Genomic DNA, 23,280 nt, shown 5'->3' with positions numbered 1-23,280 from the left:
AGTTGACTAGATACTGCAGAAATCCAGACCTCCTGATGTGTGGTTGAATGTCTTGGCAATAGTATTAATCCATGTCAACAACAGGTGTAAGGAGGACAGAGTAATGGATGGCATCTGCAATTTTCCTGTATATGATACAACATCTTTAAGCAAATCCATATTAGGTGATGAATACTGTCAATAGCTACATAGACTTATGGCTTTCAGTGACATTAAATCATAATAACGCACTGTCACATCATCCTAAAGATAGATCCTTTGCTGGTGCTAATTAGCCTACTCTCATTAACACCACCTGAAGATTGGGGTGAGAGTGATTTTTTTCCCCTCTGTCACTTGCAACAAATGACAGTTTAAAATAGGAATGTACTTTTAAATTACTTATACTGTAATCATGGTTAGTAGGGCTGTGCAAAATTTCGACCGCTGTTTTTTTCAACGCTGTTTTGACTCATTTTGAGGTCAAAACAGCAAAATCGAAATGAAACAAAGGCCATTGAAATAGCCTCGAAACAAAACGAGGCTAGTCGAAACATTTCAAAAGTCAAAACGTTTTGACCGCAGCGCTGGGGATGGGAAGTCAGTCCAGCTGGGCTGACTTCCCATCCCCGGTGCAGGATCCGGCAGGGGGCCATCCCCCGTGCTAGATTGCAGGCCTCGCTAGATTGCAGGGGGGGTGGGAAAGCTGCTTTCCCACCCCCCTGCGATCTACCACTGGGGATGGAGAGGCAACCCAGCTGGGCTGCTTTCCTGCCCCCCCATGACCTAGTGCCGGGGATGGAGAGGCAGCCCAAATGGTATGCTTTCCCGACCCCCACGATCTAGCACAGGGGATAACGAGGCAGCCCACCTGGGCTGCATCCCCGTCCTCCCTTGAGATCTAGCAGCTGGGCTGCCTCCTTGCCCTGGGCGCGATCTGGGGTGTCAGATCACGCCCCAGATCAGATCTGGGGTGCTGACTTCCCACCCCCGGCTAGTGTTGGGAAGTCAGCCCAGCTGGGCTGAGTTCCTTTCCCCAGCCCCATGGTCCCACGAACCTGTCAAAACAGGGTCAAAACCGCCTCACTGTTTTGACGAAGCGAAACAGTGAGGCTGTATTGACTCAAAATTATATTCGATACAAAACACTGTTCCATCCAGACCTCGAAACCAAAGTCGGAACAGAACAGTGCCGTTTCGCACAGCCCTAATGGTTAGCTAGGAGCCATGGAAAGTGCTCAGAGATTTTAAGGCCAGACAGAGCACTTATATCCTCTGGTCTGGCCTCCTGCAAAACAAACCATAGAATTTTGTCCAGTCACTTCTGCATTGAGCCTTTTAACTTGTGTTTAATGATGAAAGGATATTTTCCAAAAAACTTCCAGTCTTGAGTTTAGAAAATACATAACATCCCTTGATAATTTGTTCCAGTGGTTAATCCCTCTCACTCTGAATTCTAAATTGAATTTGTCTGGCTTTAACTTCCAGCCATGGATTCTGGTTATGTCTTTCTCTGGTAGGATACAGCCTGATAGTACCTACTATTTCCTTTCTGGAAAAGTATTTATACAAGATCAGCAAGAGACTTGGTCACCTTCTATGACATACAAAACAGACCAAACTATTTATATCTTTCACTGTCAGGTGTGTTTTCCAGCCTCTCAATCACTTATATGAGGCCTCTCCCATACGCACCTTCTCCAGTCCTTTCTTTTTTTTTTAAATATAGCACCAGACCTAGATTTTAGGTTTGATCTGACTAACATCTTTCATGAAGGTAAAATCATCTGCTTAATTAAAACTGCAGATCACCTTAATGATACATCCAAGTTTCACAATAGGAATTGACATTCCATTGTTGTCTGTGGTGACCCCTCCTTAAAACTAACACAAATAACTATGTCTCTCTCCTTCCTTCTCTCCTTGCTGCTCTTAAGGTCCCCATTCTATAGGTATAGCCAACACTATTCCTAAACTTTGCATTTGGCTGTATAAAAAGTAAACTGTTTTTGAATGGACCCAATTAAACAAGCAAGCCAGGTCACTCTCTTGGACTCTCTAATATTCATTTTGGCCCAGTGAAGGGAGTGCATGGGTTGCAACTTTAACTTATTAGCTAATGGTTTTTGCATTGAATTATCCTGTGTTGGCTTTGATAGAAGCTGCTAGTTATTTAAAACTTTTGAAAAGCAAGTGACTTTATTTTGGTATCCTGATACAGATTTCAGATACTAACTTAAGGCATTTGGTTTTGAAGAGTCATGTTCCATGACTGATTACTGTGTATTTCTATAGTTCCTTAGTGGGAAAATTATGGAATTCTGGAAGTCAGTAGGAAAGCAACTGTAAAACAATATCCATGTAGCTAGGTAACATCAATATTGTGCAGTTACATTGACCATTGCTCCATAGATTATATGCAAAGTTGAACCTAGTAGTTCATACTTAGGAAAAACACACAACAAATAATGAATGACAACAATTTATTTCCCCAAAGTGGGTTAGATATGTCTTAAGGACTATTCATCTTTTAATCATGGGTACACACAGATTTAAGTCATTCACCACAGGAAAAAATTATGATGAGCAAATTGAAGTATAAAGAACTTATTTGAACACCTATGAACTTTTAACTCTTCCTTTGGAACAGTGGGTAGTTAAACCAGCCCATACAGGCTCCTCCAAGGCTCCACATCAAGAGACGCTTACTGAATGGAAGGACCATAGCAGTCATGTATGAGTGAATTGCTCCAGGAACAAAGTGCTCAAACTGTAGTTCTCAGCCTTTTTAGACTAGAGGGAACCTCCAGATGGACTTGAGGCACCCCTCAGAAAATGCCAGCTCTTAATTTTCACTCTTCTTCTGCCTACAGAAAAATAATACAGCAGTTTTTCTGTTGCAAATAATTTAGAAAGAAGAAAGACCACAAATATAGATTTCTATTTGAATCTCTAGGTTTATCGTGTGAATCGTGCCATGGCATGCTGGTAGAGAATCACTTGCCTTTATGCTCTTAGGGCCTGCTTTCACTGGTAAGTCTGCCTGATGGTAAGAAATGCTTGCAGGTTCAGGCCCATGCACAGTATAAAAAATGCAATGCAAGCTCAACACACTGCATGCTGAACTCTGCCATCAAGGACCTGAAGAGTTAAGGAATCTAAAAATTAACTGACAATGAATACTGCATTCTAACAAACTTCTAATTGATCACATGGGACAGCATCTTCAGAAAAGCCCAGGACCAGATTTGCAAGTGTTCAGTACACACAACTGGGACTGGATTTTCAAAGAGCTTAGCATCAGCAAACCAAGCTTTTCAAGAATCTGTTTGCTTTTCTTCTCTAACTGGTAAATGAGTTCTTTTGAAAATCCAGCCCCCCGGCACAGAGCACAACATTGTCTCAGTAGTGTTTGCGTGCCTAAAAGTGCATGTGCACACACACAGTATTTATTATTACTTTTAAAAAAGCACAACAGAGGAGTTAGACTGGTTGGTTCATTTATAAGATATGATCTTAAATGTACAAGAAAATATTCCCAGTCTAAAATAAACATTCTTGACACAGCCCCGACCGACATTAAAAGGCAAGAAAGCTTTTCTTTCTCTCTCTGCTGCAGTAAGGCTCTTGACAGACATATTTGCATCTGAACAGCCAGCTTTCGCCCGCCAGCTATTTTGAGGAAGCCAGCCACACACAAATGTTTAAGCTTGCAAAAGAATCAGACAGAGACCTCAAGACTTCAAGGCCCTGCTATATGTTCAAATGAAAGCTGGATAGAAACCAGCTATAGAGTTGTTACACAGTTCCCAGCACTAACTTTACAGCTAGCAGACTCTTCTTATAGCTGGAGAGTCATTTTTATCCTGTAATAATGACTTTGCATGCATGGCTGGTCTAAATTTATTGCATGACTATTATTTATTGAATAACCAGTTCATTGTGCGATGATCACTTTGCATTTGCGGGCCCTATTTGCACCTGTGGCTGGTCTACATTTATTGCACGATTCACCAGTCAATTGCATAATATACGCAATGTGTAGCAAGGGTCTCAAGAGGAGCAGATTGCATCCTGCACCACATTTTCCTTTCATAAAAGTAGCTGGATAAACCCCAGGCCCTCAGCACCGGCTGGAAGAGCCTGGACTGTTTCCCAAGCACCTGCAAACAGCTTCTGCAAATACTTTTTTTGAGTTTTTGGCAAAAAATGTCAGTTTTTTGTTTAGTCATCATCCACGTTATAGTTATCCTCCATGTCTCAGGGCTGCAGGTTGTAGCCGCGTTGATCTAAGGACATAGGCAGACAAGGCTCTTGGGGTAAATCCAATATCTTTTCTTAGACCGACTGAAATCGTTGGAAAAAATTCATATTTTTTAAAATTAGACTTTTCCCAACTATGTCAGTTGGCTAAGAAAAGACACCGGATTTACCCAAAGACCCTTGCTTGCCAAGTTTAGTTAACGAGGCCAGGCTGAACCTCACTAACACTGAGGCCACTAGGCAGGGCCCACAGGAGGTGCATGGTGCACTACTCTCCCTGGCCCCCACACCACACATGCGCAACTCCCCTTCCGCGCAACTCCCTTCCAACCCCACCCCGTCAGGCCACAAGCCTCCAGCGCGCATGCGCTTCGCGCGCCTGGGTTGCTTACTCCGTCAGTGGGCGGGGCCTGACGGCGAGAGCGGTTGGATGACGGCACTTCCGGACATGCGCGGTGGGCCCGCGGCGGTGTGGGGCGGAGGATCGCGGGCGGCTGCGCTATGCGTGACCTGTAGCGAGCGGCGGGGCGCGGGGTCAGGCCGCCATGAACCTGCGGGGCTTGTTCCAGGACTTCAATCCCAGGTGAGGCGGCGTGGCCCGGCCCGGCCAGGGGGAGGGGGAGGGTGGATGACGGGAGCTTCCGGTTCCTTCCCCCTCTCCCACCCCCTCACGGCTCCTGGGGGGGCTTCGGGCCAGCTTCTGCGGTGGTGGGGGACACAGTCCCTTCAAGCAGAGAGCGGCATCCAGACTGGTGGCAGAGGTGGTGATGTCTCTATGAGACCAGCTAGACATTTGCAACAACAAAAACAACAAAAACTTGCAAATTTTTTTTTTTTTTTTTTGCAAAATCTAATTTTCTGTATTTGCAAGTTTTTTGGGTTTTTTTGCAAATATCTACAGGCAACCCCCGCTTCGCGCTGTTTTGCTATACCGCTCGTTTTACGTTGGTACCCGATTCCGCTTGGCGTTCAGCGAGGTTCGTTATGGTGCTCGCCGCCGTGGGGCTCGCGCTCGCCGCCGTGGGTCATCCCACACTTGCAGTTTCGCTTCACGCTCGGTTTATCAGGACCCAACTGAGAGCGCTAAGTGGGGGTGCGCTTGGTAGCCGTGTTGGTCAGAGACGAGAAGACCTGCGAAAAACTAGAACTGCTGGTTGCACAATGATACCTTTTATTTGACCAACTGGGAAACAGCAAGAAAACTGTCCTTTTCTGCAAGCTTTCGGGATCAAAGTCCCTTCGTCAGGGTCTGGGAAAAGTATAGATGGTACAAGGTGGTAAAACAGTCGCCATAGGTAGGAAATAAACTTCATTTCTGCGAAGAGGGAGCTGGAGATGGAAGGCCGTCCGTGAGAGTGTCTTTGTGAGCTGTGCTGGATAGCTCTTGGAGGTGTAGATCTGGGACGGTTTCTTCCCTGGAGGTGTCAGATGGCAGGCAGGGAGGGAGAAAACCTTTCTTGTTGTTTTGCAGTGAAGTTTAAAATCCAAAATTGGCTAAAATTTGGCATCTTCCATGGTTCACTTAGCACTGTTTTGCTCTAACGCTCGTTTGAAACTGATACCTGATTTCACTTAGCGCTCAGCAAGTTTCACTATAACGCTCGCGGTCACCATCTTGGGTTGTCCAATACTTGAGGTTTCGTTTAACGCTTCTTACGCTTAACGCTCGGTTTTTCAGGAACCAATTAAGAGCGCGAAGCGGGGGTTGCCTGTAGTTGGTGTAATAAAAGATATTGCCTCTGCTGAGAGTTTTTGCTTTCTTTTGCCTCTAGATCAGTGGTTCCTAATCTTCTTCGACAGTGGACCAACAGACTGCAGACCAGAAGTGACCGGCATGTGGCAGACTGGCAGCCAGCCCTTTTTTATACTTAGCATTAGACAAGGTTGGCATGCCGGTCACTTCTGGACTTCTATTCGGGCAGCCAACCCTTTGTGGCCCGGTACCAGGCTGCAGCCAGGGGGTTGAGAACCTCTGTTCTAGACCAGTACGGCTACAACCTGGGAACCTGACAAAATAGAGGGAGAGATTTCAGGTCGGTATCCATAGTGTCAAAAAACATTGTGAGCTACTGGAGTCTTTCTCAGTTCTTTGCAGCAGGAGAATTGTTCTGTTGTTTTTCTGTCATCAAAACGGTGAAAACGTAAGGGCTGGCATTTCTGAAAGGTGCCTTAAGCCTAAGAAGATTGAGAACCACTGCTGCAGACCTTTTCCTCACTATTTGAGGATTCGTAGGCTCTAGACTTAGTAGATGATCTGGCCTGATTTTTCTGTACAATCCAATGCATAGAATTTTACTCGTATATCCCTGGATGTATGCAACTAAAGCATGCCTTGCAGACAGACAGACAATCTAGGTTTCAAAGAATAAAAAGAAGCTTTCTTTAAAAAGGGAAGAAAAATATTTGCCAGATTGCTATCTTGTTGGCACCTGGTAATATTCAATTGCTTTACAATTCAGGGAGTTTGGGGGAGAGATCTCCACTCCCCCCCCAAAAAGGCCAAATGTCAAATTTAAATAACTTCTCCTTTCTGGTCTGAGGTTTAAGCTAGAAAAAAAGACTATCCTGAACATTTTAGCACATGTTAAATGTACCAAATGAGACGCTTCTGAAGTGTTAAAATCTAGTAGCATTATACCGTTTAAATCGTGGAGGAGACCAAGTGTGAGTGAGAGTCCACTCGAGATAATTGGTGGTGCGCAATCTGTCAGAGTTTGGGAACTGCTGCTCTAGAGTGTAGCCCCAGTGTGGGTGGGGGATTTCTGCAGCATCAGCCCCTGAGGTAGGAATTATTAGAGGAAGCAGGAGAGTGAGGTGAATAGTTTCACCTTTTCCCTGTGTTCCTGGATTTGCTATTGCTGGATGTCTTAAGGCAGTTTGGTCAAAGTCATATAGGACAGGACGGCATCCTGGAAGTTCTGAAGAACAGGGTTTATTAAGCATGGCTAATCACAGGCTTTACATGATTACAGTCATACTTTTAACAAACTGTACTTGATTGCCTAGAAAAAAAATAGTGCAAAATGATAAATGCTTCAGGCAGTATACTCATGCAAAGAGGCTAAAACAAATTAACTGTAGATGCACTATGTCAAATGCTGCTGAGACAGGAAAAGAGCTTTTATGTAGTTTGAGTTGTTTTGTGGTAGAGGGTTTTTTTGGTGAAACATAATTTGAAGCATAATTGAAAGTAGCCTAACTAAGTAATTTAGGAGTTCAGGTTGCCACTTTGTATGCTTCCCACCCTAAATGTTTTGATCTTCTGATAAACCTTTGTCACCCTTGCATGGTAGTGTTTTGTTTGTTTTTTAACTGGGGAGAGGGGAAATGTATCTGGAAGTAACCTGTAAATATTTTTAATAACATACGTTTAGAAAGTCATACCTGGACTTTTTAGTCAGCATCATAATGTATTTTGGTACCTTCAGGTAGCCTCAGCAAATATACCACAGAACACTGACACAGTCAAATTGTTTTCTGCTATTAAAAATGAACTGAGGCATTTGTGCTGAGGAGAGACAAAACAGCCTTGTTACCTAAACCAGGAGGTGCTGATCTTGTGAATGTTTCTTTTATTAGGATATTATGATAATGAAGAAGGGTGGCTTATTAGGTTATTTTGTACAACTGCATTGTATTTCTGACTTCACTGCTGGACTAGTCATTTAATCTCTGTTCTTTAGTTTACCAAGCTGTAAAATACATATAATCATTTACTCATAGAGGTGGTGTTGAAGCCTAATTACGTGTTACAGAGCACCTTGAGATCCTGAGGTGAAAAGTGCTTTCAGTACACATTATTTTTGTCTCTTGTACAGTAGCAAATGAATTCTTTGTGTCATTATTTTGCCTGTCTTATAGTATAATGACAGATTGCTGTGTCATTGTATTCTGAGCACGTGAGAATAGCTTTAGCTTGAATAGTTCATAAAATGTGCTGGCAAAGCTATTTTTAAAATTCAAGGTACCATTGTATTTATTTTACATTAAAATCTTTAAAAATTATTGGGACTGCAATATCCTTGCATGATTAGTGAGTAACATTCAAGGTTCTGTATATGGATTACAATGAGGAGTTCACAGATAAAGATTTTCTTGGTTGGTACCAGTAGCTGATGATTAACCAACCATATTGGCTGATGCCAATCCGATAACCAATATTTAGTAGTAGTGCAAGGCATTTTAAGCTGCTGACATAAACCATTTTTTTGTTTGCTTTGCGTTTGTAACACACACGCCTCCTGCCTGCTCCAGCCCTTGACGAGGAACAGTGACTGCCTTACTCCCGCGCACGTTGCCCCCTTGCCCATGGCTCCTACCCACAGCCCCACTCCCCGTGCACCCACGCTGCTGTCTTGGGCAAACAGGGCAGACCCTCATGTGGACAGCTGTACTGGGTGCATTTGGAACCCTAGAGCAGCCGAGCTTCTGCAGATACTGGGGAGAAGCCACTTTTGCAAAGGTGCCTGGTGCCTGGCAGAGCACAGTGCCCCTCACGTGGCACCTTACCTCACCCATGCGCAGCCTGACGTCTGCAGCAGCCCTGGCGCACAGGCCCCTGCTGTGTATGTGGCATTGCCATGGCAGGAGCAGCAGGAGCCAGTAACAGCCCCTTTGTTGCTGAGCGTGATGCCCTGTGACCACTCCCCAGCGCCCCCTCCCGCCGCTCACCAGGACCTGTAGTCTGCCATGGGCTCGGGTGGGCAGCAGGACACAGGGACCGGACTGTACTTACCAGGCTGCTTCGTGCACACAGCTGTAATTATCGGCTGCAACAAGCAAAAAAATCCAATAGCCAATAACGTCATAGCTTCATAGTAGCTAGGGTCAGGAGGGACCTGAACACAGCATCTAAACTGCCCCCCTGCCACAGGCAGGAATGAATGCTGGGCTCACAAGACCCCAGACAGGTGATCATCCAACCTCCTCTTGAATTTGCCCAAGGTAGGGGCAAGGACCACTTCCCTGGGAAGTTGGTTCCAGATTTTGGCCACCCTAACTGTAAAATATTGCCTTCTGATCTCTAACCTAAACGTATTCTCCATCAGCTTACGACCGTTGTTCCTCGTCACGCCAGGTGGTGCTGGGGAGAAAAGGGCTCTGCCTATTTGCTGTTGATCCCCCTGATGAGCTTGTAGGCAGCCACCAGGTCCCCCCTCAGCCTCCTCTTGCTGAGGCTGAACAGGTTCAGGTCCTTCAGTCTCTCCTCGTATTTCTCCTTTTATTGGTACCAATCCAATAACAAAACCAGTATATTAATGCACTCCTAATTACAATTATTACTTGTTGATTTATACTCTACATGGTGTATTTTCCAGAAATGTAATTTGTTGGATTTCAGAACATTGTCTATTTAAGCAGGGTATATTCAAGAGCTATATTGCAGGAGAAGTACTTTAAAAGTCCATTTGTATCCTGGACATTTGCCTTACAAACATGCTTTTGATGGATTCCTTTGAAGCAAGGGCTTTAGTGATGGGTGAGGTGGCATAGAGTAATGCATTTCAAGATAAATAAAGCTCATCATGAAAAGTGACTTGACTGTTTAAAGGTTGTTGGTTGTAGCTGTGTTGGTCTAAGGACGTAGGCAGACACAGTTCTTTGGGTAGATGTAACGTCTTTTATTAGACTAACTAAATAAATTTAAAGAAATGTAACAGCCATAGTTTTTTGCTGTGTTAAGCAACAGTCTGATTCAAAATTGCTATGTACAGTGCAAACAAAGCAAGTGTTGACTAAACTGGGTGTCCTTTGCTTGACAGACATTTTGGTAAAGAATCTACCTTAACTTCTGAGTTGTTTATCTTTCTCTTTTTTAATAGCAAATTCCTTATCTATGCCTGTCTGCTGCTATTCTCAGTTTTACTTTCACTCCGTTTGGATGACAAAATACAATGGAGTTACTGGGCCGTCTTTGCTCCGATATGGCTATGGAAGCTAATGGTTATAGTTGGTGCCTCAGTAGGAACTGGGGTATGGGCACGAAACCCGCAGTATCGGTAAGTTTAGAACTCTTATTTTCCAGGTAAAATAAAGAAATGCCTATCCTTATTGAATGAGCCTCTTAAGCACTTTTTGATAACTTATTAAATTAGTTATATTAAAAACATAGCCTGCTTGGTGCTGTTTAAAAGTAATCACTTTAGTACACAAGTCTTGGAAACACAGCTTTTGCCTCCCTGAACACTTTCATTCTCAATGACAATTTCCTGCAAACTGCAGAGATGCTATCTAGACACATTAGATTAAAACCTCATGAGTTTATCTCTAGCTTTTGTACTTATTTCAGTATAATGATTTTTAAAATTATTCCAGTTAAACAAGTGCATCCTACTCCTGTGGACCCAGTTATAGCTCTAAAGGTGCTTATTACAGCATAATTTATTTCTGTATAATCCAGGGGTGTCAGATTTATTTGGCCTGTGGGCCAGATCTGGCCCGTAGGGCTTCTTTACAGGCCAGATTTGGACACACCTCTGGCAGTGAGGTGAGCAGTGGCAGCGTAACACACCTGGCTGTCTGAGCCACTGTCTTGGCTCAGGGAGCTACAGGGGTTAACACCACTGTTGCTTGTTCTGCCAAAATGAATCCCGCACAGTAGGAATCCATACCTGGGATGTTGTTTCGGTGACTGTAACAAGTCCAAGTCCCCGGTGAGAATCCATACCTGGGATTTTGGCAGTAGGGCAAGCAATGGCCTCTGTGTCAGCTCAGGAACCTATGAGGGTTAATGTTGCCACTTGCCATTGCTGAAATCCTACGCCTCCCAGGCTCAAGCAACCTATTTTGACATCCTGGTATATCCTAACATAAGCATCCCTGTAAATATTATGGGGTTACACATGTTTAACTGGATTTCATTTTCTGTTTATTTCAGTAAATTGATTTAGAACAATTCTTCTCGCCTAGGGGTGTCAGACTTATTGGTCCATGCCCTGACCAGCATGGGGCTGATCTGTCATGTATGGCATGCAAGTTCAGGGGTGGTAGTTCCATGGACTGGGTCTGGCCCATGGGCCATATCTTTGGCACCCATTCTAGATCATGCTTAAGTATGTCTGCTATCCTTGGAAGAAGCTCAGCTGGATGAGTACGTGCCTTTGCTTGTTGTTTTCAAACTTCAGTTGTCAAGTACCAGATTTCCTGTTTTATTAAAAGATGAAAAGGTAGAATTTGTCTAAATTGAGATCCTGATCTTGCAGATGGCAGTAGATAGGCTAACCAGTTTAGCATCACCCAGCCTGCTGATCTCCATTGACTCAGCACAGGTTGTGTACACCTACAATTTAAGATTGAGACCCATGTATTGAGTAAGGTTCCCCCTAGATAAAGAAAGTTGTCAAAGCAAAAAAAGGTTTTCTTCCCTCCTACAGTGCTGCCTAACTAAACTTTCTCCCTTGGTGTTGATACCACCCTAGTTTGTTAAAACTTAATGAATTGTAATTGCATGTATTGATAAAATGCAAGCAGCTGTTTTGAAAAACCTCAAGTAATAAACTAGTTGCTTTCAATATGGTTCCTCTGATACCAAAGTAATACACATAATATTACTAGTATAGCGCTGAAAGGACTGTATAGGAATATATTTGTAAGTAGTTTTGTGTTTTTTTTGTTTTGGAGTACTAAACTTTCTAATATAAAAATATTCTTATATTGCAGCCCTACTTGTGAATGTCATAAACCATATTATTTCAGATGTGTGTTTTCATGAGAAGCACTCCTACCTTGATACCTTAAGCACTCCTACCTTGATATCTTAAATGTGAACTATTAGAAGCAAACCAGTAGATTCACAATAACAAATTTTCATTTCATTACTTTTAAGCCAGGCTCACAGTTATCTTTGTCACGTTTTCCAAATTGATCTTCAGGACTCCATAAAGCCGAGAATAAGACCAAAGACAATAATCTGTATTTATGCCTTTAATGTGGTGCCAGTTAGAGGATATGAGAAAAAAATTGAGTGCCATATGCCAATATAATAGTAATTTGCAGACGTCATTTTACTTAATATGTATAATAGTGAAAATGATTGCTATCTCTCTGGCATATAAAGATCACATTGTGTGGGACTGTATAATTTGATTTATATCTGTGTCTTTTAATCTAGTTTAAGAAACCATGTCCCTAATTTTTTCATAACACCTTTTGATCTTGAAATATAATTGAATGAATTATTTCTATGTTGAAAATGTGTTATGTAAGTTCAAGATGATCTCATTGAGACCAGAAGTAGTCAGTATACCAATAGTTCATACATTTAGAAACCATCCTGTCAAGGAGTGGTTCTATCTGTAAAAGAGAAAATGCATATTCTATTATTAAAAAAAAAAAGTGCAATAGGCCACTCCTTATTCTGCTAAGAGAGGTTTGGAGCTGGTCAAAAACGGATTGTTTTTTTTTCTTGGAGGATGCTGATTTAACAGACTCGGCACACTCCATAAGAACTTACTGATTCAGTTGGAAGCTTTGATAAAAACCAGGCAGGCAGGCTGGCCTGCATGCTTTCCTGCCAGCCCATCATCCTGCAAACTGTCCAGGGAGCAAGCTGAAAAAATCTGTCTTGGTTCTCTGAAAAGTGTGTCAAGAATTTGCTCTTGTGGAAATTTTTGAATTTGTGTTTTGATTTGGCTTTAAAGGTTTTTTGTTTGTTTTGTTTTATTTGAAGTTTCAAAAGAGAGCACTTCTGTTCCAAAAATGATATCGAAATGTTGGCCATCATTTTGTATAATATCAAATGTCTACATGGCGTGGGATAGACACAGATTATTTTTAAAATGTTTTGGAATGTTTGCATGAGTGTGTTCTTTATACAGCTGCGTGGATTTTGATTGCTCTCATATCCCTCTTTAGAGCAGAAGGAGAAACGTGCGTGGAGTTCAAAGCTATGTTAATTGCGGTAGGCATCCACCTGCTGCTCCTGATGTTTGAAGTTCTGGTGTGTGACAGGATCGAGAGAGGAACTCATTTCTGGCTTCTGGTCTTCATGCCATTATTCTTTGTATCTCCAGTGTCAGTTGCAGCATGTGTCTGGGGCTTCCGACATGACAGATCTCTCGAGGTAATACTGTATATTCATAGTAGCATTTATTGACTCTGCGTGGTAGAAAACTTTTTTTTCTATACTGAGCACTCTGAAGAGTGATTTATCTGTCAGAGTCCATTGATGACCAGTATTGAAAACCCAGGGATAGAAATCCTTTCAACGTCAATTTTTCCTAATTAAGTTATCTTTGACTAAGAATGTATTAAATTGCGTCATGTTCTAAACCTGTTATAATCCTTAACTATCCTAAAAAGCAGTGCACTACAGAAGGTTTTGACTTAAGAACTAATTTTGGACACTTAAAGTGAGTTTAGTGCCTACCTGTTTTCAGAAGATTGATAACAATTGGTAGGCTTGTTATGATATTTAAAACTCTATTGTTAGATGAGGTGCCTAGGCATTTTTTAATGTGCGGGTATACTGAGTTCAGCACATTCCGGAGAAGAAAGAATGTTGTGGAAGTGTCTGTCTGGGTAGCTTATGGATTATAATTTTGGATGCCTAGAAAACTGCTGATATTAAAACATTTTCAAATGGAGTTTGTCTGATTTCTGTTTCTAGCACTTCTTAACATGCAGTCTGTGTGGAAGTAATCCTTTTCTAGCAGGTACTTGATTACCAGATGATTTACAAGACGGTAGCACAGCCAATAAATATTAGTAAAGAAAAAATTGAATCCCCTCACTCCTAAAAAGGCACAGATCTCTCTCTCAAAGGGAACATAAGTTACACATCTAGACCTCCAACTCATTTTTCCACTCCTCTTCTTGCTTTTTTCATGCTGTTTTGCATTCCTTCCATTTTCCCTCAAGTTTTACCTTTTCTGTTTGCCCTCATTAAATGAAGTTCTTCACGTGCAGATCACACCTCGTATGTCTTTATGGCAGAAACTTTTGTAATGTTGACTAAAATACAAGAGTTGTTTAACTGTCATTATTATAAAATAGATACTTTGTGAGTAGTCTAAGCCAATATGAAATAGCATATATTGTGTAATCTCTGGGCAATACTGACATCTCAAACGTACTTTAGATATTTGCATCTTAATTTTAAAAGAGAAAATTATTTCCTTTATTTTTTATTTTCCTTCTTAAATGCCAGGGTTCTCACTGCGTCAGAGTTAATTTTTCTGGTCCCCTAAATTTCTAGCTGCTGTGGTAGGTCAGTAAACTTTGGGAAACAATGTTGCTAACTCAGATGACATTTCATTTTTTACCCCTTTTTTGAGCTAATCACAGCTGTGTTAATTTTCAGTACCACTTAGTGTTAGTTTTAAAATACAAATTTTATTTCTGCTGAAGGCTGAAATAGTGGTGAATGGAAAGCTAAAAAGCTCTCAGTGATTTTTTTTTTTTTTTGATTTTTTTTTTAATGCAGCTAGTATTTATTATATTTTTGTGGCATGTTGAAGATGTCATTATTTTAATTACACAACAAACTGTATATAACATGTGAATATCCAGTCTACTCAGTGCTGCTTATACCATTTCATTTTATATAGGACTGAGATTCAGGGCAGACCTACTTAGTTTCAGTTTCACATTCTGGCTGCCCTGCGCTAGCAAAATGTAATGTTTGACCGACAGTTAAGTACTAAAGGGAATGTCATAGTGGAAAAAAAAGGCAAAAACAAACTTTAATTAAAAGTAGTTGTGCAAAGCATAAACTTATAAATATAATTAAATAAATAAAATATCATTTTATTTCTAATCTGATAAAAGTGTTCTTCCTACTTCCAGCATTCAAAACTGCTAATATTTTTAACTGAGGGAGTAAAAATGATTAAATACAAAGACATATGATCCATTTTGATTTTTTTCCCGTCTTCAGTTTATAACAGGTAAAACTAAAATAGGTATTGTATAATAGGAAGGACAGATGACTAATATTATATAGCTATATGCTAGACTAAGTTGTGTTCAACGTTTAAGCACTATATGCTGAGCCATAAGTGTTCCGTCTTATATTTTGGGCTGTGTGTTTATTAATAGTGCTCAGAGGTGACTCTAATGTATCTGTTTTATTTCTAGCTGGAAATTTTGTGCTCTGTCAATATTCTCCAATTCATATTTATTGCACTCAGGCTAGACGAGATCATCAGATGGCCATGGCTTGTACGTAAATTTAATTTTCTTTTATATCCTCACTTTTAAATGTGGAGTCTTTATGGAAACATTGAATGTGCTCAGCTCAGGTGTGATCTCATTTCTGTTGATTTGCTTATCCCATATTTTTTCACCAAATGGCTAGTTCAGGAAACCTATGGAGATAGTTTACTTTCATCAGAGGACAACTTTTCATTCCACGGGAGTAAGATGGTGTTGTCACCATGTACAGTCAATCTCTGATCAAATGTTAAGGAAATAACATAGAAGGAAAATTGCTGATCAGATAGTAAGACCATGACATGGATGGGAAATGCTTGTATAGAAACAGTATTGTAGTAAATACTGGGAGATTTTTGCTTTCTCAGCTAGTATCCACAAAAATCCAGTTACTCTATAGAGTTAATCTTAAAATATACTGAAGTCTGAAAATGGCCCTAAAAGATACAAAATCTATTTTTTATGTGTGGACTTAGTGTGAATAGATGTCAAAGTTAATGTGGTAGTATGGCCACGTGCCCTTCTTGCTCTGGAACTAGATTCAAGAATGAACCTGAAAAGGATTAAGAACCTTGTTTAGCAAAGGGATCTTGCAGGGAGCCCCCATTCATAGTGTCTAGTCCCCTTTTGTTGAAACGGGATTAGTTTGAAGTGATTTTAAATTGTTTCAGCTAATTTTGTTAAAGATCCAGTCTAGACAGCTTTTAAGAAGCTTATCTGCTAAACAAAGAAATGTGATACAGTACTTAGTATGGTGCATGGTTCATGAAGCTTTCTTATTAAAGAAGTAATATTAAAGGCAAAGTATTGCAGACCTGCAACAAATTACTTGAATCCACTTGGCAGTCTTGCTAAAAATTGCCCCCAAACTAATACAATAATTTACCCAGGAGGAAAAATAGTTCAGGCCTTCTTTCTCTTTCAGGTTGTCTGCGTTCCTCTGTGGATCTTGATGTCATTTCTATGTCTGGTCGTGCTCTATTACATTGTTTGGTCTGTCCTGTTCTTGCGGTCAATGGATGTGATTGCCGAGCAAAGGCGAACGCACATAACGATGGCAATCAGTTGGATGACAATCGTTGTTCCATTACTCACGTTTGAAGTAGGCAAATATTTTATCTCCTATGTTTGAATTACAGTGAGAAATTGAAGTTGCTTTATTAATCAGTTTCCTACATTTGCCCATTTTTTATGTAATTAAAGATGCTTTTTAACTTTATAGAGGGAGAGAGAGATTTTAAGAAATATGCATTTTTGTTAAGTAAAAAGACATCATAATTCACACAGGCATTGGAAAGATCTTCTATTTCATGTCTAGGCTATGAATAATGTACTTGTAGAAGAAGTGTACTTAACAGATAAATTGTATTAAAGGTCTGAGATGAGAGGAGCTCTGCATAGGTGCAACGGTCTACTTGTACAAACTAACTGAGTAAATTGAGACTCGGAGTTTAAGATTATGTTTGTATTGCAGTCAAATTGATATCACTTTTTTCCCATTAGATTTTACTTGTGCACAGACTGGATGGACATAATGCATTTTCATTTATACCCATATTTGTCCCACTTTGGCTGTCTTTGATAACATTAATGGCAACAACCTTTGGACAAAAAGGAGGAAATCACTGTAAGTATCCAAAAATATGCAGTATTAGATTTTTAAAAGCTTATACTATCCTCAAATATTGAACATCAGAATGTAGTGCATTTCTGGAAAGGCTCAGTAAAAATACTTGTTATGCAAATACTTCTAGAAAGAAAAAGGACTAGAAAAAAGGTAGAATGTCTAAAACAGTTTTAAGTACTCTATTCTGAAAATTTTGCAGTAGGGATCTTATGTAGGGGCCTTTCAGTGGAGTGGAAGGTGGTATGCCTTGCACTTGTGTTGGAGGTATTTTGCAGCATTTATTTGTACTATATGTTTATAGACTATGAACCACTGGGCTCTTTCATGTTGAAAGGAACCAAATGCAGTGTTTTATTGTAGTAAAATTCTGCCTAGCTGTGAATACACTAATAGTTGTTTTTAGATTGCAGGCAGCTTTCATGTTCAGCTATTATACCAGACATGGCTGTGCTGCAACTGCAGAAGAAATAGCACTAAGAAATTTTCAGTGCTTAAATGATCTTTTCACTATCATTGATGGTTTAAACCCTATTTAGCCCCACTACAAGGAATATCTTAGCTTCGTGGTGTCTTCCAATGTGTATGAAGCAGGCCTTATTAGGCTTTAGACATGAAAACCTTGAAGCATGGAACAACCTGATGGTGTATTTGGGGGCAGCTGCAACATTGATTGAAGTCACCAGAACTTAAGGCAGGGTAGTGCTATGGAGACTGAACCAGTTAGTTTCTTTCATGCCACACTGCTCTGTCTTCCTTGGTTTCAACCTAACATGGCTAACTACCTTTCTGCTGATTAAAGTGCAGCAGTATCTGACTCTTTAATAAGGCTGTATGCTGTTGCTGCACATTCATGTTCTGCAGCGCCTAATGAAGGTGAATGAATATGACATGATACTGTACCATTCAACCCAGATAGTTCCAGTGGGGTTAAGTTAAATGCATCCTTGAAATATGGCCGCTGAACACCATGTGTGATATCACCCTTCAAGAATAACATAGGGTCTCCAATAGCAAGCAGGCAGGATTTTAGCTTAATATAAAGGAGGGGAGGCTTCAGTGGAAGCATTGCCTCACACTAGGTTTTGGCGTTATTAATTAATGGAAGAGTGTCATGTATTGGCTAACCAACACCAGTTACTTGAACAATTTAAAATGTTGTATACCTGTGCAACAAAATATGTGATTGTAGATGAGGTGGATATACCTCTGCTAGCTACATTAACAGTGAAGATACTAGACTCTGCTTTCAGCATGCACTGTTGTTGCTAGCTTAAGTCTTTTGAAGACCATCAGTACCTGTTTTGCCAACCTGGGCTGAAACCTGTGCTATTGCATGTGTGCTGCTATTGTTGTCTATGTTGTGAGATTTAACGTAGCAGTATATTTCCACCTCTGATCTAAGTGTGCCTTCATTTTGCTGACCAGCTATGCCTTTTTGGCTCCCTCCCACTCCACATACTGATCTAGCCTGACCCTGTATAACCTATATTATCTGATGGGATCTTGCTTTGTGGTACTATGGCTGCAAGCTAATAATACAACTTGAATTTGCAGTACTATGTATTATACATACTATATCGTGTAAGCAACCTTTTGTAAAGCAGTGCTTATTGTTATTTATTTATAGGAAAGCATTCTGTATGAATATTTAAATATAATTTAATGAGAGCTTAATTAAAAGAAGAGATTGCTTAATCGTATTATTTGATAAAAATTTGATATCCTTTAGGAGTGAAATCTAAACCTCTTACAACTTTTCAGGGTGGTTTGGAATTCGCAAAGACTTCTGTCAATTCCTGCTTGAAATTTTCCCATTCTTAAGAGAGTATGGAAATATTTCTTATGATCTGCATCATGAAGATAATGAGGAAGCAGAAGAAACACCTGTTCCAGAGCCTCCAAAAATTGCACCAATGTTTCGGAAAAAGACTGGAGTGGTCATCACCCAGAGTCCTGGGAAATACGTTATTCCACCTCCCAAGATAAACATTGACATGCCAGATTAAGGTCATTTCAAAGGTGAATTGATACCACCCCCATGAAACTGGAACTGGGAATCAGCAGCCAAACATATTTCATCTCATGCCTTGTTTGAATTTCTTTTAAGGATAGATATTTGTGGATTAGTAGCTTGTACTAAAGCAATTGAAGATTTTTTTTAAATATTGTTTTGAAAGCTTTTCATGTTTGCTCAAAATCTCATGGAAGTTAATCAAAATGGGAACAGTAATTGCAGTAAGGTTAACAGAAGGAAACAATCTTTGTCTAAAAATGCACCTATGAAGTCATTACTGAAGATACAACCCCCAATTCAGAAATGGGGAAAGCAAATGTAGCAAGATGGGCATTGAAAACTTGTAATTTCGTGGTCTGATCTCTCGTAAGTCACATTCAGACTTTCCTACCCTCATTTAAGGCTTCTAAACATTGGGTTCCCAGTGTTATGGTGGGTTTTGAATGTGTTGTTGTTTTGTTTTTTTAATCCATGAAGATAGGTGATTGTCTAAATTGTGAACCTTTTTATTGGATTGGTTACAAACCTGCCTGTATAGTATTTATATAAACACTTTAGCTTTGTAATATATTTGGTTCAAAGTCTAGTTCTGTACAGTATAAATATTATGTAAAAATATTTTTTTAAAAAGCCTGTATGAACTGCATATGCTAATACAGAAGATTGTCTTTCAAGTCTTAAATGTACACTTGGCTTCATTTCTGTTGAAGTACAGTAGGCATGTAGTAGAACATTATTAGCATGTCTTTACCTTTCATTACATATTCAGACAAGATCACTATCTAACACCACAGGCACAGGAGTGTGGCACTTCTTACACAAGACTTGAAGGCTTTTGTTTTATATAGAAATGTGTAACAGCTTATGTTATTTTGAGTTAGTAATGTAAATTATTATGTAAATAACCAGAACTTTTGCACTGGCTTGGGGGGAAATGTTAACATAATGTTGCTTTTCTAGTTCTGTATTCAAATGTTACTGTTAAGCAGCACATTTTTTCATCATTCTCCCCTTCAGCTGTTCAATAAAATATTTTCTTCTGCATTTTGTGCCAAACTATACTTTAAGCATTCAGCATTTGTTGGTTATACCCACACCCATTGGGTTAGCCGTCGTAAATATATCCGTGCCAAATTGCCAAAACTGTTTTATGCCCTGTGGGGGAGTAGTGGCTTATCCCTGAATGGGTTGGGTTTTTTTCTTTCTTTCTTCATTATGGGGATTTTGTTTGGTTTTTTGTTTTCGTTGGGGTTTTGTTTTTGGTTTTTGTTGGGTTTATTTGGGGTGGGAGGAGGGGAATATGGAAGTAACCAGTTCAATATGATTCTCTTTTCCTATTATCTAAATAGGGTTGTAAGGCACTGCCTAGGCCCCATACTATACAAACTATTCTACTCTCATCCTACCTGCGATTTGTGATGAGGCACCGCTTATTTTTCTCGAACACTTTCTACTTTGAGAAGAAGCTGCAATGAAAGCAGCTCCTGCTTCTACTCCACAGGAGCAGAGCAACAGACTGGAGGAGTGAAAAGCAGACTGAATTACTTCATTCCCCAGGAGAGAGAATGGATCAGAAGTCCATGATGCAGTAGGCAGCATCCACGCCTTTTGCTTTCGCTGGGAGAAGTGTTGAGATGTAGTTCCACCATCAAGCTGTGCCTCTCCCTAACAGTCCCCAGCATTTTACACAGACCAACTTCTTAAGGAGCAAAAATCTGCTCCTGCCAGAGAGCCCTGGGGGGATGGTTTTGGCTGCTGTTTTACAGGAACTTGCAAAGTCTCGCATTGGATTGTTTAAATGCGAGTGAAATCCTCGCATTCGTGTTTAGTTTCTTGGAGTTAGCATCCGATTAGTGTAAAAGGCACTGGTGGGTGATTCTAAAGACCTGGCAATTGAACTCTTCTACCTTTGTTTCCAACAGCAGCAGCACTGCAAGCTTTTTTCCTTCCTGTTATAGAGTGACTGCTTCTGGAGGATGACTAAATGCCAAACACTCTCCTAGTACTTCATGTTTCAGTTGCACTGAAACAAAGACTTGTAGATCTAAAAGCACTATGCATTTAATAACTTGTCTGGCCATTATCGGCTCATTTTGCTAGGAAACCGTCATTGTTTTATGATGTCACAGCCATACATGTTGTTATCATTATGATGTTCTAGAACTTTTCTTTGAAGTGCATTGACAGCTAGCATCACTTTAATATACTTGCTGTCTAGCAGCATGAAGCTGAACTGATACTATGGAAAAAAGTAGTCTAAGCGAGAAGGGAGGATTTGAAATGGACTTTTCTATAGCAGAAACTGCATATGTTTCAGCTCAGGATGAAATGGTTAATTCCGCAATCTCTGTTTCTTCTGCCACTCCACTGTGCATTAAAACCGCAGCTGGTGACTCTCCTTTGAGGGCTATATTAGAAGAAAATACTTTTCAAGCTTTGAATGATGGGCCATGGATAAAAAGACCGCGTCTTAATGTCTGTGATGACGGCCCCACTGAAGATAATGATTTTTTATCCCTCACCTTTCCAAACAAACTCTGGAAAATTGTTGAGAGTGATCAGTTTAAATCAATTTGGTGGGATCATGGTGGAAATTGTGTTGTGATTGATGAAGAGCTCTTTAAAAAGGAGGTGCTAGAAAGGAGAGGACCTTTGCGAATTTTTGAAACTGATTGCATGAAAAGTTTCATTCGTCAGCTTAATCTCTATGGATTTAGCAAAATGCGGCAAGATTTTCAAAGGTCTGCATCACTTGCTGAATTTCTAGCAGAAGAAAAAGCAGCTTCTGCCTTTAGCAAGGTAAAATATTAATATAGTTTGTCCAAGCCACAGATGTCCCTTGCTTCTAAAATAATCAAATGGGTTTTGCATGTCAAAATAAAAGGCTTTGTTCTAAGTTAATCATCGTGATGCAAAGAATCAAGGATGCAGATGTGATGGACGCTCTGATTTTATCCATCATTCATTTCACAAATTATTCTCCTATATCAGAGTTCTCAAATTAATGACTGTTATTCACTTTAACGCAAAAATGATCTTTTAGTTTGCTTTTGCTCTTAAGCCATGGCAACAAAAATATCCTCTCGCTTCATTCTTACTTCCACTTATTACCAGATCTAACTGCTTTTGCTTTCTTGTGCCCTGGGAAATGTATGTGGCCAAAAAGTTTCTTAAGGAAAAATGACTTTCATATGTTAATCACTGAAAATTAATGGGATTTTCACTCCCAGTGCACTTTGATGTTTATAGTTAAAATAGTCTTGAAGTTAGAGCTGTAAAAGGAATATTACATTAAAGGTTCTTTTATGTTCCTAATAATCCTTAAATTTAGTACAACTGAGTGTTTTTAAAATACCTTTTACCTTTTCTACTTTGCATTTTATTTGGCTTCTATAATCCAGGTTTTCTGGTTTTGTCTGCAACATTGAATTTAGTCCTTGGAGTGTTTTAAAGTTAGGGAACTTCCACTTTTGAGTTCTACTTCCAATTGTTTTGTACAATCTTTTATGCAGCCTTAATGTAGGATCTAAAAACCATGCCAGTGTCCTTTGTAATATTATTGTCTATCTCATAATGCGATTGACTTGTGTTTTCCTTACTTCCTTGCAGGGCGGTAATTAAATCTTTCTCCTTGCTTTTATCTAGTTACAGTTCTACCATAACCCAAATTTTAAGAGAGGCTTTCCAAATCTGTTGGTAAGGTGCAAGAGAAGAGTTGGCATCAGAAATACACCAGCAGTTGCTTTTTCATTGGATCAAGAGTTCAATGAGACCTGCTTTAGGAACGAGGGAAGAAGTCCAGATGTTATGTCTGCCTTGGGAAGTGCTGCCATGGAGGAGAATGACTTGCTTGCACCTGCTCCAAAGGAAGCCATGCAGGTACCTGTGTTAAGGAAGTCTACATCAAATAAAGGACTTGTCAGAGCAACTACCCAACTCAAAAGTGGATTCACTTCTTCAACTGCAGCTTCACTGAGGCTGTCCGAACATGCTACATCAGAAGACGGTGATAAGTTAAATCAGTTGGCTCCGTTCCATTTATTGCAACACAACAGCCATAGCCAAACCAGCAGCCAGGATATGGATTCCACTGCAACCACATCTGCTACTTCTTTATATCATGTCATACCTCCTGTCCCAAGCAGTCCTTTTGGACCTTTTAGAGGGCCTCCTGGTTTCCCAACCACATACCCAGATTTATCAGCGATGCAGGCTCACTGGGCTAGTTTGCTACCATTTTGTAACC

General features: G+C 40.3%; 2 protein-coding genes across 2 annotated transcripts in view; both read left to right on the top strand.

Moving 5' to 3' along the window:
- Positions 1–4,660: 4,660 nt before the first annotated feature.
- On the top strand, positions 4,661–20,078 carry TMEM185A (transmembrane protein 185A). The gene is made up of 7 exons (XM_006024650.2): positions 4,661–4,825; positions 10,065–10,241; positions 13,096–13,303; positions 15,319–15,402; positions 16,319–16,495; positions 16,897–17,020; positions 18,782–20,078. Exons 1-7 carry the CDS (start codon positions 4,788–4,790, stop codon positions 19,024–19,026), a joined length of 1,053 nt encoding a protein of 350 aa, XP_006024712.1. The 5' UTR covers positions 4,661–4,787; the 3' UTR covers positions 19,027–20,078.
- Positions 20,079–21,263: 1,185 nt separating this feature from the next.
- Positions 21,264–23,280, top strand: part of LOC102375458 (heat shock transcription factor, Y-linked-like) — a 5,532-nt gene continuing 3,515 nt past the window's right edge. Inside the window, 3 exon segments of the mRNA XM_006024660.2 lie at positions 21,264–21,833; positions 22,680–23,278; position 23,280. The exon segment at position 23,280 is cut by the window's right edge and continues 3,515 nt beyond it. Coding sequence (XP_006024722.2) covers positions 21,276–21,833; positions 22,680–23,278; position 23,280 — 1,158 coding nt within the window. The 5' untranslated portion in view covers positions 21,264–21,275.

This window comes from Alligator sinensis, unplaced genomic scaffold (genome assembly GCF_000455745.1).
Source record: "Alligator sinensis unplaced genomic scaffold, ASM45574v1 scaffold207_1, whole genome shotgun sequence".
NCBI classification, from domain to species: Eukaryota; Metazoa; Chordata; order Crocodylia; family Alligatoridae; genus Alligator; species Alligator sinensis.
The sequence above is the reverse complement of the archived record's forward strand: the minus strand, read 5'-3'. Positions and strand labels throughout refer to the sequence as shown.